Source organism: Rhineura floridana, chromosome 15, assembly GCF_030035675.1.
Source record: "Rhineura floridana isolate rRhiFlo1 chromosome 15, rRhiFlo1.hap2, whole genome shotgun sequence".
In the NCBI taxonomy this organism is placed as follows: domain Eukaryota; kingdom Metazoa; phylum Chordata; class Lepidosauria; order Squamata; family Rhineuridae; genus Rhineura; species Rhineura floridana.
The window spans coordinates 4,529,401-4,549,505 of record NC_084494.1 but is presented as its reverse complement, the minus strand read 5'-3'; the positions used below and the strand labels follow the sequence as shown (position 1 = coordinate 4,549,505).

The window sequence follows — 20,105 nt, the reverse complement described above, 5'->3', positions numbered from 1 at the left end:
AATACTTTTATTTTTATTAGGTTTCCATTCTAAGATGGACAGAATATATATTCATTTGTATGCATTTAAATGTTCATGCAACACTAGTGTATGCAAAATACCAATATGAGCTAACTATGAGATAACTATCTATTCTCATGGTAACTATATCTCCAGTAAAAATAAAAAGAAACAAGTGCCATACTAATATCCCTTTTTTTAATTGCACAGATGTTTTAAATGTGGGAAACCTCTTCCCCAGTTTTGAGAAAAATCTTGAGGGGCAAACTCACTACTTCTACAGAGGGAGGAGACCTCCAAAGTTGTGGAAAGATTTTAATCTGCTTCCTGCTTGTGTCAGCTGGATTGCAATCTAAGAATCTGTGACAGCCCCAACTGTCATAAACACAATCTCCCCAATTCTCATGCAAACCCCATCCAAAACATCTCCCTGCTATGTAGCACCACAACTATACAGAAGTTATTTTGAGTGACAACCCACGGCTGGCTCTACTATTAGGCATTGGAAGGCAACTGCTTCAGGCAGCAAATGCTGGGGAACAGCAGCACCCTCTGGTTGTTTCTTCCGAGTCACAGTCTCTCTCTCTCTCTCTCTCTCTCTCTCTCTCTCTCTCTCTCTCTCTCTCTCTCACACACACACACACACACACACACACACACACACACACACACACACACTCTCTCTCTCTCTCTCTCTCTCTCTCTCTCTCTCTCTCTCACACACACACACACACACACACACACACACACACACAGAGAGAGAGAGAGAGAGAGAGCCATTTCCATCTGTTCCAGTTTGTCTGAATCCTTTGTAAAGTGCGGTGTCAGGACTGGACGCAGTACTCAAGATGAGGCCTAACCCATGCCAAATAGAAGGGAACTGGTACTTCACATGATTTGAAAACTATACTTCTGTTAATACAGCCTAAAATAGCATTGCCTTTTTTGCAGCCACATCACACTGCTGGCTCATATTTAGCTTGTGATCATCAACAATTCCTAGATCCTTCTCGCATGTAGTATTGCTGAGCCAAGTATTTCCCATCTTATAACTGTGCACTTGGTTTCTTTTTCCTGGGCGTAGAACTTTGCATATTTTATTCTGTTGCGTAGCTTTGCGCAAGTTCCAGATCAGTAAAATGGGAACACCACTGACCTCTGACAGGCTGGTTGGATGGTGGCTCAGATAAGAAGAATGGAGTAAAAACAATCAGCATGAAAGGGCTATTTTTAAAACACACACACACAATATTTGGGCACATAATGGCCTGATTACAGAAGCAACATACCCGGGTAGTTTGGATAGTTTGATGAAGTGCCAATAAATTTCTTGTTACCCCCTCGGCTCTCCTTTTCCTACATCCCCTCCCCTCCCTTTCTTCTCTCTTCTTTTGTCAGAATTCAGACCATGCAGCTGTACTGGCTGTGGCTGATGACAGTTGTCATCCAAAACATCCGGAGGGAACCAGGTTGGGGAAGGCTGATTTAGACTGTGGTCTCCCCTTTAAGCAGGGACCTGCCTTTCTTTTCAGCATAAGATGATCTGTAAAGGTTAATGCGTATTAATGCCCTGTATAGATAATCACAACTCTGCACATCCTGGCAAACAAAGCCATTCCACAGTTTTTATTTTTTGAGTCCCATCCCCAGTGCAAGTCCATTCAGCCCTGACCTTCGGCCTCTCAGCAATCAGCATCCAGGGGCAAGTACAATTTAGTGCAATTTGTATGCAAAGGCCACCCTGCTCAAAGACTCTCCTTCTGAGGAGCCCCAACAAATTATCATTGGGTCTTTGATTCAGAGGAGATGTTTGTATAGATTTCTAAGCATCTGCAGATTTAAAAAAAAGCAAGGATCAAGTTAGGACCCTCCGTCCTCCACCCCATTGCAATCACTCTCCAGGGATATGCTATTTATTACTGACGTCCTTCATGCACAGGCGAGCAAATACTGGATAGCCACAACCACTTTGACCACCAACACTGCTGGAATGTGGCCCTCAGAAGGTTGGCCAACGATGAATATAGACCTCAGGTCAAAAAAGGTGAGCCACCCATTCTAAAAATGCTTCTCAGAATGCTGCTGCAAGAAAACAACTATGAAATATTGTTTAAACACAAGGCCAAGGTACCTTCAGTTCCTCTTATCAACGAAAATCCCCATCCCACATTATCATTTTCAGGGGGCTGCACTGGCAAGCTTAAAAACCTTCCCAAATCTGACAGGGATCTGCTCATTCCCTAATGGCTCTCTGCCCACTCAGCTGCACTGCTGCTTGGTACCCAGATGGGCAGCTGCAGACAGGACACAAGACCAGAAGACAGCCTTTCTGCTAAAGCAACTGGCCCCATCCTAGTGCCCTCCAGATGTTTGAGACTACAGCCCGCATCAGCCCCAGCCAGAACAGCCATTTTGAAGTACAGCTGTGCTGGCTGAGGCTCATGGGAGTTGTAGTCCAAAACATCTGGAAGGCACCAGGATGTGGAAGGCTGTACTGAATGAACCTAAATGCTTTATTATTTCATTTCAGCGCTCAATCCAAACTGCATTTTCAAAAATTGTTTTATATCGGTAACCCAAATAATTGTTTACTTTGGTTGTTCAGTACAGCTTATGTACCACTCAGTCTAAGCAATCTCTAAGCCAGGGATGGGGAACCTTTGGGCCATCAGATGCTACTGGACCACAACTCCCATCATCCCTGACCATTGGCCAGCATCTGGAGGGCCACAGGTTCCCCAGCCTTGCTGAAAGCAGTTCTCAAAAAGAACACACACAGACAAAAAAAAATGCGTATGTGAAGAAAGAAGCCATCTCCATCCTAGAAACTTCCCTTATCACATCCTAACTTGGTTTTATGTTCCTAACAACTAACCATGCCTAGTTACGGCTGGCCAAATGCTCCCAGAAGACCGGGGCAGTCTCTCATCACCCACCAACAGAAATACTGAGGGAGACAGGAGGGAGGGAGGGAGGAACACACACACCTGAGCCTGCAGCCTAACTTGGGAATGTTGACTGGCCATTAGGAAGGGGGACGGGCGTTCAGTTTGGTTCACATTTTCATGCCAAGCTCCCTAATTTGCATGTCCCCAAACAGGCAAATGGAAATCCTTTGAAAACAGCTACCCATTGAAATTTGCACTTCTCTGAATTTTATAATGCAGTCCAACAAAAATGTGTATATCAAGGGAAAGTATGCATTAAAATGTATGTGTTATATCAGGGTTCATTGCTTGCAAAAATGTGTATATCGGGAAAGATTGCATAAAAATGTGTATATTAGGAGATATTTGCCTGAAAATGTTGATGCCTTTTTGTGAGGATTTAAAAAAAAATTATCAAACTGTTCTGAAATATGGAGAACTGACCTTAACAACTAAAGCAATTAACACATCAAAATACTTAAAAATATATTAAATATATTTAAAATGTATTTAAAATGCATTTAAAATGCCTGGGAGAATGCTTGAGATCAAGTTGCAACTCACTCCACTTCTTCCCCAGCCCAACTAAGGAAACCATAAAAAATGGAGAGGCCATACTAACCCACGCAACACATCTGGCACACAAGGTGAGCATTCAGCTCCCTCTCTCCTCTGTAAATGTGCCACATGGTCCCCTTGGATCCCGGCACCAGCAGCATTAAGTCCTTGGCGTGCAAGAGAGCTCTTCCATCTTCCCATTTCCCTTGGAGGATGTTATCTTCAACGTGGTCTCCTAGCCCCATGCACTCGCTGCCAGCTTCCTCACCACAACTCCTCCCACAGTTTCCTACTTGGTGATCGGCAGCAAAAGTCTTCACGCATGTGTCTCCTTTTAGAACATCACTCCAGATACAGGAGTGCTCCACAAACAGGAGCAACCGCCTTGGAGGTTTCAGGAAGAGAATTCGCTTTGCACGAAGGCTCCAACATTTTCCATAGCCAGGGCTAAGAGCAAAACCCTCTGACCCACAAGCAAAACAAGGCCATATAAGTGGTCCAGAACAAGTATTTCAAAACAGCTACATCATCACAGGCAGGCACCAGCAGGCCTCAGCTACACACAAAGATTCAGCCGTGGCAAGGAGATTGGCCAATATCCTGCCTCACCCCAGAATGGGTTGCGCCTCATCCAGCCACCTCAGCGTCTTGGGTGGACAGTTGCTATTCCCACCGTCACCTTTGCACTTGGGAGGGAGGAGGTGGTGTGAAAATAGAGGCAAAGCATTAAATAGATCTATGTGGCTCAACTGCACTCCCCAAGTGAGGAGAGAGAGTGAGGAAGAGATTCTCCTCTTCAAGTCCAGAGATGAGCAAAACAGGACAAATCCAGGACACACCAGGACAACTCACAACGACTCAGAGACCTGGAACAGAAGGGCAATTTTCCAGTTTTTCAGTTTTTTCCCCTCTAAAGATCCCAGCTTCCTCCTAAGACTTCATCAAGCTCAAGTTGCCATCTTCTTGTGGCAAGCAGCACATGGGAAGGCAGACAGTCCAGCCAGATAACTCAGCAGTGCAGCTCAGGCTGTTTGCTTCCCAGTTCTGGTGTCAACTGCAAGGGTCGTCACATGGGCTGGGACACAGAGGGAGGACAACAGGCCATTCTTCTCGCTCCACATTCATTCTGGGCCCACAGCATCTTCACAAACAACAACAACATTATCAATCTAAAGACAGTCCCCAAACCTTCCAGAATTCAGCCCTGCAATTCAGCCCTAGTTCAGCTGAAGACTACGCTGTTTTGAGGAGGGCGACAGCTTGGAATGCCCCCAGCAGAGACAAGAGGGGGGCCAGATTTATCCGTCTCCTCTTCCTCTCTTTGTTTTCCTCCCTCTAAATATAACTCCTCTTCAGGATCTTCGAGCTGAGCCAAGCCAAGTGCTCCTCACCTCCAGCAAGTCAAGCACAGAGCTACAACACCACAGACGCACCCTGGCAGAGAACATCCACTTCTGGTTTCCTTCACTGCCACCTGGGAAATAGCTCCAAGAGTTTTCCCTGGGGGGGAAAATCTGCCAAGGGAGAATTCTCTGGCGTGCTCTTCCTCCTTCCCGAAGAGTCTGTCACCCAGCCACCTTCCTCCTGGATAGATCTTCGCATCTAATGAGATTAGTCCTCCCCCCAACTCCCCATCTCACACACAGCCACTATCCTACCCCCTGAGCTAAGAATAAGTCCCTCGGTCCTTCTCATCAAAGCTTTGCCTGCTTATCTCCAACTGGTTAATCTCTTTCCAGAAAGTCTTTCTGATAAGCAACCTGTTACCACTGCCTCCTCAACTCTCAACTCTCAGCAGCTGCTGCCTCTTTGGCTGCCCATCCACTCTCCCACCCTTGCTCGCATTCCCCCTCGCCCCTCCAGAAGATAACCAGCCAACCGTCTGGCATTCCTGACCAAGGCCATGGCCAGAGGCAACCCCAAAGCTGCCATTGTCAGTGACCTGGGCTGGCCTAACAGTGGAAATAGCAGGGGGCAGACAAGAGGGAGGCCTGGATTGTCCAGAGGAACTCAGCACAAAAAGACGGCAATCAGAAAAGACAACAAACCCAGGCATATGTATACAAAAAAAGAACAAAGCACAGCTCTCCAGAGGATCCTCTACAGCAGCCTTCTCCAAACTACTACTCATTGGGTGTTTTGGACTACAGCTCCCATCAGCCCCAGCCACCATGGCTGTATGATCCTAGGGGCTGATGGGAGTTGTAGTCCAAAACATCTAGAGGGCACTAGGTTGAGGAAGGCTGCTCCAGAGTCTCCCTTTGTATGGCCAGCAATTACAAGATCCACAGATGGTCACCGCAAAAGCTTCCTTATGAAACAGTCAGGTTCCGATACACAGGATGTTAGAAAGGTTCCAGGTTTCAGAGGGGAAATCTTCCCCAATCCTATACCTGGAGATGTCTAGAGTGACTCTCACCAGTTGATCCTGTAATTACCAACCACTGTTGTGGATTAGGATCATCCTCCACTTCAGTCGCCTTCTGTACACAAGTAAAGAAAGAGGGCTTGTTTACACAACCAGGATTCAAACACACACGATCAACTCATGTCTACATTAACAAGGATTTTGGCCGTGTTGCAAATGCCAGCTCCTACCCCTTTGCTGATCTTCTTGGGCTATTCACAAGTCACTGTGGCAAAACTAGGAGCCACTTCCACTAGAGATGCCATTGCTCTTGCAATGATCTGTTGATTCCAAAATGAAGAGACAGGAAGTACAGAACCTCCAGTCTTGCCAGGAAAACAAAACTTTCAAGCAAGACACCTGGAAACAACTGCTTTCTCAGGAGCAGGTTTACTCTCTCTTACAACCTGCCTGGCTGGCTGGCCCTGCCCATGATCTTCCATCCAGTCACTGATTACTCTCTTGGGAACATAAATTTTAGCTGCAAACCTTTTGCTTGAGCTACAGTCCATTTCAGAAGTAGCCAACATGGTGCCTTCCAGAGGTCACTGGCTACCCGGAGTCTACCTGAAGATGTGTATGAAGTCCCTGTGCTGGGGACTTCCCGTCGATCCCCATCTCTACTTCCCTGGACAGGCCCCAGCTGGGACCTCCAAGCTTCACTAGACCCTCATTATCAGTCTACCTCCTTGGAACATCTGCCCAGCTCCTGAGTCCAGCTCTCATCAATTGGCTTCCCACAAAGAGACCCAACTGTCTGCAGACTTAAGGCACAGTTGGCTGCATCTACAAACAACAGGTGAAGCCTGAGCACAAAGATCCCTCCTTGATCAGACTGTTACAAATCTGCCTGGAACTGGGAGGGGATGGACTCTGTCCTGTCCTCATGCAAAACTGGGTCTTTAATGGATCTGTCCATTCCTACTGATATTGGCCGTCACATTTTCTGTCCCTTTTCTAAATAATCCCCAGCAACGAATTTGCCTCTCACTGCCTCTGCACACACAGATGAATTTTCATTTGCCAGTTTGTGTTCAGAGGGATTCTTTTGGAGCTCTTTACAATCCACCTGGACTTTGTTTGTAAAATCTGCCACCAAAGATTATTTATGAAGAAATTAAAATAGCACCAGACCCAATACAGATCCTTAAGAGAACCCACTGCTCTCCTTTGTGACAACAGTTAATTTACTTTACCTTCAGATTTTGTCCATAAGTTACTTGTCCATAAGAAAGTCAATACGTTTTGATTTTGTCAAAAGACGATTTGGAAGTCCAGGTATACCATGTCTAATGCAATAGTCTTCAATCTTTTCAGACCAGGAATTTATCTTTAGCCTAATTTTGCATTGGGGGGTTCACTTCTTTTATATTTATAGAGTTTAACCATATGTTTGTTTGTATGTTGGTGGCACTGCTGTTACAACCCACCATAGGGAAGGCTATGACCCAATAGATGGTCACAACTCACCACTAATGAATGACCCCTATTCACATGCTTGTTGACACCCTGAAAGAACTCCAAGAAGTTGGCAAGGCAGGACTTCCCTTTGCAGAAGCCATGCTAATTCTTCCCCAGCAGTTTCCATTCTTCTTTATTTTCTAATCCTTCATTCCATTAAGAATTTTTCATGCGCTGGATTTTAGCTTTGCATGGTGCTCTAGATTTTGTATGTTTTCAGTGGAACATTGAAACACTGGAAACCAATCTCCTTAAAACTCTTGTGGCTTATTCACTGCTTTCTAAAAAAAAAGAAGACAGATTTGCCTAATAAATCTTTTCCTACCCTGTGCACTTAGAAGAGAGCTTAGCATTCTAGGCTTACCCTTATTTATTTAAGTATCATATTTGTATGGCTGTGCTTCAACATGTGTCCTCTAGGTGTCTTACAGAACTTTTATTTATGAAATTTTTATCCAACCCTTCCTCCCAAGAAGGAGCCCAGAGCAGCAACATATGATTGTGAATATTTCCATTCATGGAACATAATATACATAAGACTGTGAATATTTCCATTCATGGAAATGAGGCAGAAATGTACACAAGGCCTCAGAGACATGGCCAGATAACACTGCCGCTTAAGAAACTGCTTGGGTGGCATTACAGGATCGTAAATCAGAATGCTCTTCCACCAACCAACACTGGTGATAAGCAAGGGTACTAAGTGATGGACATTGTCCAATAACTCATTTAGCTTCCTCAAAGAACTACAACTCCCACAGTTCCTTGAGAGTTAAAGGGGAAACTCTCTTATACAGTACACGAACAAGAGTTACCACTGTGACTCTAGACGTATAACTTCCATACAGCATGTTCCAATACATCACTGACCCAGGGGGGTACTTCTGGGCTGTTCCTGGCCTCTTGTTATCAAGATAAAAAACAGGGCTACAGCTTTAAACAAGGTCAGGCGGAAGAAAACACACACACACAGAGTGTACATTTTGCAACACAAAGAACAGTACCTTCCTGCCTCCTGTTCCTGGTCCAGTACAAGATCCCAGCAACTCCAAGGATGTGACTCAAGACAAAAACTGTGGACGGCAGGAAAGCACTGTCCAAAAGGGGCATTTGCCTCCCTGTTCCCGTGCTGTTATCACAGATCCTGAGTTTTAAATTCCTCTCTCGAGGCCACAAATGTCCAGACACAGCATCACACAGAACAAGGCAGGCGAGAACGTCAAAAGCCCAGAATTCAGAGAGAGAGAGAGAGCACTGTCTCTGAAAGACTTCCTGCAAGAAGATGAAGGGGGGTTCTCTTCCTCACTCATCAGACGGGGGGGGGGGGGAGAGGGAGGAACAGTCAGCCCTCTTTTACTTCCAAAACAGAAATAGCAGGCACAGCAAGGGGACTTTGCAAAGAGAAAGTGAGCAAACAAGTGTCAGGGTGACTCAAACATCTTTCCTTGGCATCCATCAACGTGCTGAAACTTCAGCCTTTTCTCTCCCACCCACCCCCCAACCTCAAGAGATGGAACGTCATGCTCTTCAGTTTCCATTCCTAAGCCCATCGGAATGCCCACTCTCCAAGTGGACTTGTTTGGAAGAGAGCAGAGAGGAGGCAGATGGAATAGCCTCTGCTCCAGGATATACTGGCAAAGCACACGTTCTGGTAGCCCAGGACAGACGGCAGGAGGAAAATTTGAGGCCAGCTTGCTCAATGCTTTCCTAGTTCACTGAATCACAAATGTCAGAATGTACTGGCTGGGGCTGATGGGAGTTGTAGTCCAAAACATCTAGAGGACAAGAGGTTGAGGAAGGCCGGGCTCTGCAGATAGGTGCAGGCTTCAATTCTCAATGTTCTCTGGAGCCATGAACAAGGACAGTCCCCATTGTAATCCTGCCCTTGAAGACATCTTTTTGCTTTCCTGAGAAGCTGAATGGGCACCATTCACTACAGCAGGAAAAAAATGAAGCACTGCACTTGGGGATATTGCTGATGGTGGGTGGTTTGGCCTTTTGGGGGGAGGGTTTTTAGCAACATTAAAAGTAGATTAAAAACAAGGCATTAAAAAGAACTGGGTAATAAAAAGGACTTTGCCTGGTGCTCAGACACAGACAAGTTGGCAAGGCATAAATTCGTGGAAGCTAAGGCTATCAGTGGCTACTAGACCTGATGGCTGCACACTACCTTCCATGTCAAGAGACAATATGCGTCTGGATACAAGCTGCTGAGAATCACAAGTTTTGCTCAAGTCCAGCTTGTGAGCTTACTAAAGGCATCTGGTTGGCCACTGGGAAAACAGAATGTTGGACTAGGTGGGCCACTGGCCTGATCAAGCAACAGGCCTCTTCTTGTGTTCTTAACCTCTCTGGAGTGGCAGCATAAGCTGCCGCTACCTTTCCACAGGTACTATCCACCACCCACCTCATCTCAAACGGCCCAGGAGAGTTCCTCTAAAAGTTTCTCAGGTTTGGGCAGGTTCATGCGGGCGTTGGTGATCCCAAGGGTACCCATGTCAGGGTATGCATACATGCCATGTACACCTATGCACATAGCAGTGATGCACTGCACTCCCAAGTGCCCTTGCAAGCTTCCCCTTATTTGCCCACAGGCATTTAACTAATAAAATTAATAAAGATTATCCTGGTTTCAGTGCCTAGGTCCAACACAGGCAAAACAACACCACTGAAGTAGCATCCACAGGTTAAGAAATCCTCGCCTTTCCAATTCAGAAATGCAGCGTCATAAAGGTGCCTTTATCTTCCAAGGACAGAGAGAAAACATTGCCACTTTTGTTCATAGTGGCTGCTACATTTGGGGTCGCTGGGCAGGCTCACCATGGGAGACCCTGGCCATGGAAAAGAGAAGGGAGTAGGCAAATCTTCCCAATCAGCTCCGTCTAGAGACAACCTGACCTTGCACATTCTGGTTGTTGTTTTTTTAAAGGAGGTTTTTACTGATAAAGAAAGAAAAACCCAGAAATGCTGTATAAATGCCAAGTATTATTGTATCACTTAAACAGCCACAATAATCTTTCCCTGCCGCCATATCATGTTAGTGTAAGACAGTCTTTCCCAACCTGGTGCTCTTCATGGCCATGCGGGCTAACAGTCCAAAACATCTGGAGAACGGTAGGTTGGAGGAAGGCTGGTACAATTCAGGTACAACATTTCTACCACAAGTAGATACCCCCCCCCCAAAAAAGGCTACTTTGAAAGACTTGCTGGATTCTTTGATTTTAACTGAAGCTGATTCCAAGAGGGAAATGTCTTCCCGAGTCAAAATAAAGTAAGAGGAACTATCATCTCCATTACCTGTGATTTAAGACATTTTGGAACCTGGGAGGTAGAAAATCCAAAGTGTCACCTAGGGAAGGGCAAATTTGTCAATTTAAATTTCTCATATCTCCAATCTTAAATTCAGTTCTCCAAATTTCCACATTTGCAGATTTTTAACGTCCTTTACTAATACACACATTTTTGCATGTATTTTCCCCTAATATAATGCACTGTTCTATGATATTTTCACTAATATACACATCTTATGCACACTTTACCCTAGTATAGGCAGTTTCATACATATTGCTTGGTTAGAGAACTCGACTGCAACATTTGGAGAAGAGCAAATGTCAAAGGATGGCTGTGCTTCAATTTGCTAGAGAGTCACCTTTGAATGCAAAGTGAACCGAAGTTCTCCTCCATCCCTTCCCTCCCTTTACACGGAGCACAATCTATCAAGAAAATGTCCTTGGGAAGCCCCATTAGAGAATTTGCCATTTGCTTCAACAGGACTGTGCAAGAGAGATTCCATCCAACCCCCACTTTGCCCCCACCAAGGGTACCCAAAGTCTACCACCACATGGCATTATCCCGTTTGCTTATGGCGCCACAAAGATTTACTGCATGGCAACATGGAGGGAGGCCACAGATCAGTGGCACAGCAGACACACTGCAGGCAGGCGGTTCCCAATTCAGTCCTTGGTGTCTCCATTTAAAGAGGATCTCTGGTAACAGAAGTGGAAAAGGGCTCTGCCCAAGAGTCTGGACAGCTGCTGCTATTCAGAGCAGACGGTGATGACAGGCTGGCTCTGTATGAAGGCAGCATCACGTGTTCCTCTCACTGGGATGTCACAAGCAAACAAACCAGTATCCAGAAAACTGAAGAGAAGGAGGCAGCACACCTCCTGCTCCGCTCTGAAGATAACACCCTGCAGTAACCTGGTGTTCCAGCCGCAGAGGTAATTGTATTCCTGCTCAATACTGTATTCTCCGAAGTGTCCTTGTTCTCCCACAGAATGAATAGATGGACTTGGGGCTTAAAGAGACCGGCGGGGGGGGGGATGAAGAAAATGGCACATCTTTCAAAGTAAGCTTAGTAAACTTTTGGGGAAACCCCTAATCTCAGGGGATGTTTCTCCACCCACCCTTTGCAGAGGAAAATCAGAAGGAAACAGAGTGACTTATTTCCCCAACCACAAAGCCCGTTTTGCTTCAGCTTCATATAGAATTATAGATATGAAGAAAGCTTCTCTCATTTCCGGAGCAACTGAAACAGCTCCGACCATCACTGAAATGGCCTTATAGGCTCTTTCCAACTCTGCTAGTCTATGATGACGAGAGCCCAAGCCTGTAACCATCCTGGTTTTGTTTTCTTTAATTATTATTATTATTGTTGTTGTTATCAACAACAACAACCACTCACCCTTCCTCCCAATAGGAGTCCAGGGCGGCTTTAGAGAATATCTTATAGAAACAGCCACAGTTAGGACAGCAGATGAGAGAAGGAAGGCCGGGAGGGGAAGTACAAGGGGGTGAATAGTACTGGGAGCAGGCTGAGTCAAATGTTCTCCAAAGAACAATTTCAGCTCAAAAATATTTTTCTGGGAGGGAGGGAGGGAGGGAGGGGAGAGTCTACAGTAGGTCTGGGCAACCTTTGGCCCTCTAGATGTTGCTGAACTGCAGTTCCCATCATCCATAATCATTAGCCATGCTTCAAGGACTGATGGGTTCCCTATGGGAGGGAGGACAGGATATAACTTTAGTAAATAAATAATACTAGCTCAGCAACATCTGGAGGGCCAAAGATTCCTCATATCTGGTCGAGAGGAAAAAATCCCCCACCCCACCCCACTCACTTCTTTCACTGTTGCCATGTCATAATGGCAGTATCACACCTCCTGATACCCATCATCTTCCTCAGAAGTCCCCTCATACTTCTAGGTCATGCAGTGTCATTTTTAGGGGGCTTCTAAGGAAAAACGTGGCAGCCACCAGCTGTAAGGGCAGCTGGCTTCCCATCACAAACACTCCTCTCCCTCCCCCCCAAAAAAATTATTGAAATGATCCCAGCTTTACCATTCATGAATGGAAGCACTAAAATTGCAGGGAGGGACTGAATTTGGACTTGGCCCCAGGCACCCAACCCCCAACACCAGAAGGCTCCTGGCTCAAATTCTAGCCCCTTCCAATAGGTGCCCCAAACAGACACCACCACCAGGCAAAGAAAGCACCAGTATCTGCCACACTCTCCCCAGCACCCTGTATTTGCCCAATAGCCTTCCCCAGCCTGCTTCCCTCCAGTTGTCTTGGACTACACTTCCCATAATCCCTGAGCGTTGCCCATGCTGGCTGGTGCTGATGGCAGCTGCAGTCCAAAACATCTGGAAGGGCATCACATGGGGCAAGACAGGCCTAGTTATTCCCTGTATACAGCAACTCTTGTAAGAGGCAGGGAAGGAACAAAAAACATGGACTGGTGAAAAGAAACCAACTAATAGGTTTGGGCTGCCAGAGAGAGAGAGAGAGAGAGAGAGAGAGAGAGAGAGAGAGAGAGAGAGAGAGAGAGATTTCTGCTCTCATTCCCCAAAGGTGAGCTGTGCAGACGGCAGACGCCTCCTGCAAGAAAGTGGCGAAAAAAAGGCTACAACCCCTCTGAAGCCAGCAGATTGCGTAGGCCAGAATAAAGAGGGACACAGTTTGCCTTCCACACAATTGAACTTCTTTTTTTCTTTTCCATTAGTCTGAGTGAACAAAATGACAGGAGACACCCATTCGCTCTTGGGAAGGTGCCTGCGGATAAGCTTGATGAAACAGGAATGCTGTTAAGGATAGAAAACATCTGGGAGTGTTTTCACTCACTCATCTACCATTGGCACCACAAAGTAAACAAAAGCAGACAGATAAAAATGCAGGACTCCAAAATCTGTTTCAGATGTTTCTGCCCATGGCAAATGTCTCTCTGCCCTGACATGCAACTGTTCTCCATGTTTAAGTAAGCACACACAGAAAGGATTTTCAGGACCAAACACAGCCATTGGCATGGTCTGTACAGAACACTAACCCATGGTTTATTAAACCATGGTTTGTTTGATCATCCGAAGCATGCCCAGCAACTTAACTATAGTGTGCTATTGGCTTAGGAACCTTGGTTTGTTTTAATTATGACTTGGTGTTATGTGTGAACCCAGCACCCTTCTCTAGCCATGGTTAGTTTGGCCATCCCACCCCAGATGCTAACCAAGGTACAACGGCACAAAGAAAGAGCAGCTAGAAAACAAAACAAACTTTGGAGAAATAAGCCATGGTTTACTTGATCATCTGTGGGACAACTCATGGTTAACTTATGGTTTGTTCAACAAACTAGCTTAAAGAAACCATTATGTAGCGTTATGTGAGAACCAGGCCAACAAATAATGTTTAAATTGGCCACAAGTGGTATCCCAGGCTGTGAGGGAAGACACTGCACAGAAAGCTCCTTACATGCAGAACACCCAACCACAGAAGCTTCTCTTCATGTCCAAAAAAACACACGCTGAATTTAGGACACTCTTCAAGGCAGCTTTTGCCAAATGGCTGTCTCTGGAAAGGAAAAGGGTAAGGAAATAAGAGTCTGGCGCCAGAGTTGAAAAGTCCAAGAAGAGGCCAAAGGTCCATAGCAGGGCCTGCGAGAGGCCCCAGATAGCAAGCGCTAGAAGCAGGACAAATGGCCTGGCACACTATAAGGCAGCTTCAATATTCTAGCCCGGAAAAGACTCAGCCTGAAGGCCATTTCTCCAAGCACTCTCAGAAGACGCAGGAGGAGTACAAGTTGAGAGTGTCCACCTCTGAGCCAATGCCTTCCTCACCACAGGGTGAAAGGAGAGGGCTTCCAGGCAGATCTGCAAATTCCACCCAGCCTCTCTCCGGGCGAAAGCGGAACACTACTCAGAGTAGCTCCCATCAGTAATTGTGTAGAAGCAGGGGGAAAAAGATCCCCCCCCCATGAGCAATAAGGAGCTCTTGTGAACAGGAACTGATGTTTGAGGCGCAGTGAGGCATTTGCTGGCGATGCCAACACAGCACCACCCACAGTGCAGTGTGATGCAACAGTCTAATGCAATGTGTGCAGGGCCTGCTGGCTGAAGTGGGAGAAACGCAGTCCACGTTTTTGACTGTAACATGGGACTAGAGCAAGGACGGAGAATCTCAAGCCTGGGAGCCAAGTGCAGCCCTTGAGGCCTCTCTGTTGGGCCCTCGAGTCTAGACTCTCTGCAGGCCACACCCCTGGCCAACCCTTCTTTAGCATTCTTGCCTTTCTAGAATATGTCCTTGAACTCAGACAATACTTCTTGCTCGCCTGGATGGAAGATAAAAGAAGGGTGTGTCAGTGTGCGTAGAAACTAACCTATTGTACAAAGGTAGAACTCATTGCTGTGGCCAATTTTGCCCCTGGCCCCGCCCAACATCGGCCTACGGCCCTTGGGCTAAAAAGGGTTCCCCGTCCCTGGACTCAAGGCAGACTCACAGCTGTGGCCACTGCAGTGTTGGCTAAACTGAGGTCCTCAACATGCTCCTTCCTACCCACCCGTGAGCAGCTTATACCCCGTTTCTCACACAAGGGATGGGATCACAGAATCATAGTTGGAAGGGGCCTATGATGCCTATCAATGCTCAATGCAGGATCCCTCCTTGCCACTCCTGGTTCCAACTCTACAACACAGGGATTGACCTGACTTGCGCAGGATATTTCCTAACGAGGCCTGCTTAAATTCTGCACCGAGGGCTCTGTGCCAGGAGCAGCTAGATCTGGAGATCAGAATTATGCTCCTTGCTTTTATTTATTATGATTTACTTATATACTGCCTTTCAGCCCAAAGACCCCCAAAGCAGCGGATGGCATATTAAAAGAATATACAATAGTGTACAATAAAATGTCATAAAACTATCAGGAAGCAAAACAATATAAGACAGCAAAATTACAACACAGGAAGGAGAAGAGAAAAGCCTCCCCAAGCTAGAGGGCTAAAGGCTGATTGCATCCCTACCCAAATACTTAGGGGCTAGAAACCTGAACAGACAATGACAAATTCTAAAAAGCCCACCCCAAGGAGAAGAGTTAAGGGTGCTCTCACCACCGCTACCCCCATTCCAACTAGTATAAGTAATAACTGCCAGAACACTTTACACACATTACACACACGCACTGTGTAATATATACAATGATACATGATAACTTGTACTTTTAACAGTTGCCAGAAAAAGACGCCAACACCAAAAGATTTCTAGGAAAGCACAGCCTCTCAAAAGTTTAGGATACAAAGAATGGTGCAGCGGTTAGAGTGTTGGATCAGGACCTGGGAGATGGCCCAGGTTCAAATCCCCACTTGACCATGAAATCTTGGGCCAGTCAGTGTCCCTCAGCCTAACCTACCTCACAGAGTTGTGAGAATGAAACAGGGAGGGAGGAAAATCATGTACACCATCTTGAGCTCCTTGAAGGAAAAGTGGGGTATAAATGTAATAATAAAATAGAATATTAGTTATGCTAGTAATTATGCTTAATTTCTGCAGCACTGCAAATACACTCCTTTTGCATTAATGTAAATGTACTGCCTTCAAGTCGATTCCGACTTATGGCGACCCTATGAATAGGGTTTTCATGAGGCTGAGAGGCAGTGACTGGCCCAAGGTCACTCAGTGAGCTTCATGGTTTGTGGGGATTCGAACCCTGGTCTCCCAGGTCGTAGTCCAACACTTTAACCACTACACCACACTGTTGATTGTTTTAATTATAAGCTAATATTGAAATTCATCCCCCTGAATTTGGGAAATTTGGGGCAAGCGAACCTCGGACAAGTGAGGGAGAGTTACAGCTAAGGGAGGGACAGTTGGGTGCACACGTTCAGTGGCCGTGACTGGAGACCATAATAGAGAAATATGTACAGTAGGGCCCCACTCATATGGTGGGTTACGTTCCAGACCCTCACCGAAAAGTGGAACTCTGTCAATAAAATGGTGCCCGACGCCTGAAAAATGCCATAAAATTGGAACAAGCGCCATATGAGTGGGGCCTTACTCTAATTGAAAGTCGCCGTATTAGTAGAACGCCAAAAAGAGGGCCGCCGAAAAGCGGGGCCCTACTGTATACATCATGGAGTATTTCTACGGAACATAGGAAGCTGCCTTCTTCTGAGGCAGACCACTGGTCCATCTAGCTCAGTATTGTCCACACCGGCTGGCAGCAGCTCTCCAGGGTTTCAGGCGGGAGTCTCTCCCAGCCCTACCTGGAGATGCCGTCAGGGATTCCACCTGGATGTTCTGCATGCAAGGCCGATGCTGTAGCGCTGAGCTGCGGCCCTTCCCCTAAGCAAAGTAGTGCTGGGATATTCCTGGAACTCCTCCCTCAGTTTCCAGAAGTGCGATTTTTAAATTATTTTTTCTTACTCAGTTGCCTAGGAAAAGGCACTCCATGTGTGCTCAGATGGATGCTCTTTTGTTATGATGACGCTCCTTTCAGGGCTAAATCCCAGGGAGCTTTTGACAAGGAGTCATGGAGGACAGAAATGCCCTGTCCCCGCCACCGACTTGATGGCCGTTCAAAATGGCTTGTTAAGTCAGCCGAAAGGGGCAACTGTGCGGGAGAGGGACTCACTCCAGAGACCTCACAACGCCGGCAGAAGTTGCCCCATCCTCCTGGGTCTGGAGGAAACTGACACCAGTTCCTGGGTCCTCCTTGACTGTGATGCCCCAAGGCCCCTGCTGAGCTCCTACAGCCCTGGACCTTAAGCCAGCACCGCTGCAGGCCAGGAACCTCTGAGCTCACCTTTCCAATTCCCCCCACCTGCCCGGCTTGGCCAGTGATCCTCTGCAGCTGCCCACGGGCACATAAGCCCAGGGTCCTCCTGCCTCATCCTCCTTACAGACTTGCACAAGAAGGGGGACTACAGAAGTCGGTGGCCTTACGAGAAAACAGGTGGAGGGGGCGGGAGAAATCTGAGGGATTCAGATTCTGTGCCAGACGCTTCAAGGGGCATTCTGAGCATGGAAGGCACATGACCAACCACACTGCCAGACACTCCAGCCAGGGTTTTAAAAAAAAAGACACACACACACAGAGCTTGTTCATTTCCCGAAAGAGACAGTTACTGCAGGACTCTCGTCTGCAGAACATCACTCCTCCTCAATCTTCCATGCAGATTCTTAAGAGATTCCTCTTCCATTCTAGCTGAGTCACTCTCTGTCTCAGCTCAAAGCAGTGTGTGTGTGTGTGTGAGAGAGAGAGAGAGAGAGAGAGACAGACAGACAGACAGAGAGAGAGAGAGAGAGAGAGAGAGAGAGAGAGAGATGGGGGGCAGTTTGCCCCCTTACAGGACATTTTCCTGGCGAGTAACCCTTCCCCCAACCTAACACTGGGTGTCTTTACATATCATCAGGATGTGAGAGGCCACCAGCAAGCCAAGGGAGGGCAGTTCACCAAAGAGAGCATTTGTTTGCTGCCGCCCATCACCACCAATCCTGCATTTTTGTATTCCTCCCAAACCCAGCTCTAGAATTCAAAAGGTCTGCCCATTAAGAGGAATGGCTCTCCGCGAGGGGGCACAGCCTAGCACATTGGCTGTGGGTGCGAGATGGAAAATCCTCCGTTCAAATTTCTCCTCAGCCACAAACACACGAGGTGGCTTTTATTAATGACTTGGATGAGGAGGTGCAAGGAACACTTATCAGATGTGCAGATGATACAGAATTGAGAAGGACAGCTAACACCCTGAAGGACAAAAACAAAATTCAAAGTGATCTTGATAGGCTGGAGCATGGGGCTGAAAACAACAGAATATACTTATCCCTGTTAAGTTTCAAAGTTCTACACCTAGGAAAAAGAAACCAAGTGCACTGTTATAAGATGGAGGATACCTGGCTCAGCAATGCTACATGCAAGAAGGATCTTGGAATACAGTAGTTGTTGATCACAAGCTGAATATGAGCCAATAGTGTGATGCGGCTGCAAAAAAGACAAATGCTATCTTAGGCTGCATTAACAGGAGTATAGTTTCCAAATCATGTGAAGTATTGGTTCCCTTCTATTCGGCACTGGTTATGCCTCACCTTGAGTACTGCGTCCAGTTCTGGACACCACACTTTAAGAAGGGTGCAGACAAACTGGAACAAGTTCAGAGAAGGGCAACAAAGATGACCAGGGGACTGGAAACAAAGCCCTATGAGGAGAGACTGAAAGAACTGGGCATGTTTAGCCTGGAGAAGAGAAGACTGAGGGGAGATATGACAGCACTCTTCAAGTACATGAAGTACTCCTCACATAGAGGAGGGCCAGGTTTCTTCTCAATCATCCCAGAGCGCAGGACACGGAATAATGGGCTCAAGTTACGGGAAACCAGATTTTGACTGAACATCAGGAAAAACTTTCTAACTGTCAGAGTGGTACAACAATGGGACCAATGACCTAGGGAGGTGGTGGGCTCTCCAACACTGGAGGCCTTCGAGCGGCAGCTGGACAGCCACCTGTTGGGTACGCTTTAATTTGGATTCCTGCATTGAGCAGGGGGTTGGACTTGATGGTCTTATAGGTCCTTTGCAACTCTACAGTTCTATGATTCTATGAAACTGCTACACTCTCTCAGCCTTGGCATTTGCAATTATGAGCAACAGTAGTACTGGCCTACCTTTCAGGGTTGTTGTAAAACACTTGAAATGTACTATATAGAATCATAGAATATAAATAAGGAGAGAGCTGCAGCTGTGCTGGCTTAGACCAGGTGGACCCGTTATACTGTATTCTGTTCAAGGAGACAGCCACTCCCTACTGTCTGCCCCCCGTTTCTGGTACTCAGAGATATAATTCCTTTGACCATGGAGGTTCCATTTAACCATCATAGCCAATAGCTACATAAAAGGGGATTTCCCCACCACCAGCAGCACATGCTTCTTGGGGAGGGCCTTGGCTTGGTGGTAGAGCACCTGCCTTGCATGTGCAAGATCCCACATCCATATGTCTGCAGGTGTGGCCGGGTAAAGACTCTTGCCTGAAACCACAGAGAGCTGCTGCCAGTTAGCATAGAAAACTCTAAGCTAGATGGATTGTTGGTCCAACTGAGTGTAAGGCAGCTTCCTGTGACTTGAGGAAGGGCCTGTGGGAGACCATCTGCCGCGCATGAAGAAGGTCCCTGATCTAACCCAGGTAGAGAGCCCTGCCTGAAGCCCGCAGAGCACTGAGCCAGATGGACCCAGGGTTGCTCTGGCCCTTCCCTCTGTGGAGCGACAGAAGTGGAGGTTGTGTTTCTGTGAGTCGTCCCTCCTGGAAACTGGTGGCCTCCGGATTGCCTGGCAGAGCTAGAACTCCAGGCTGGTCCTCCAGATTAGCCTTCAGGTGGCTTCTGGCTGACAACGGGTCTGTTTGGTTTCATTCCTTACAACAGAAGGCTTTTATTGAGAGTTGAGGTTGTCCCCGAATGTCCAGAAGCAACTGGCTTATGGTGTGGCCTGACCTGTCCCACTAA

General features: G+C 46.8%; 1 protein-coding gene across 18 annotated transcripts in view; it reads right to left on the bottom strand.

Annotated features, from left to right (window-relative positions):
- MACF1 (microtubule actin crosslinking factor 1) overlaps window positions 1-20,105 on the bottom strand; it is a 383,383-nt gene that overhangs the window by 274,521 nt on the left and 88,757 nt on the right. The window contains exon 1 of one of the 18 annotated variants that reach the window (XM_061597833.1): window positions 8,358-8,551. The exons of 15 other annotated variants lie outside the window; for them this stretch is intronic. In XM_061597833.1, coding sequence (XP_061453817.1) covers window positions 8,358-8,463 — 106 coding nt within the window. In that variant the 5' untranslated portion in view covers window positions 8,464-8,551. Of the gene's footprint in view, window positions 1-3,549; window positions 3,664-8,357; window positions 8,552-20,105 lie in introns of those variants that run through there. 2 more of the 18 variants (XM_061597838.1, XM_061597834.1) reach the window with 2 other exon arrangements.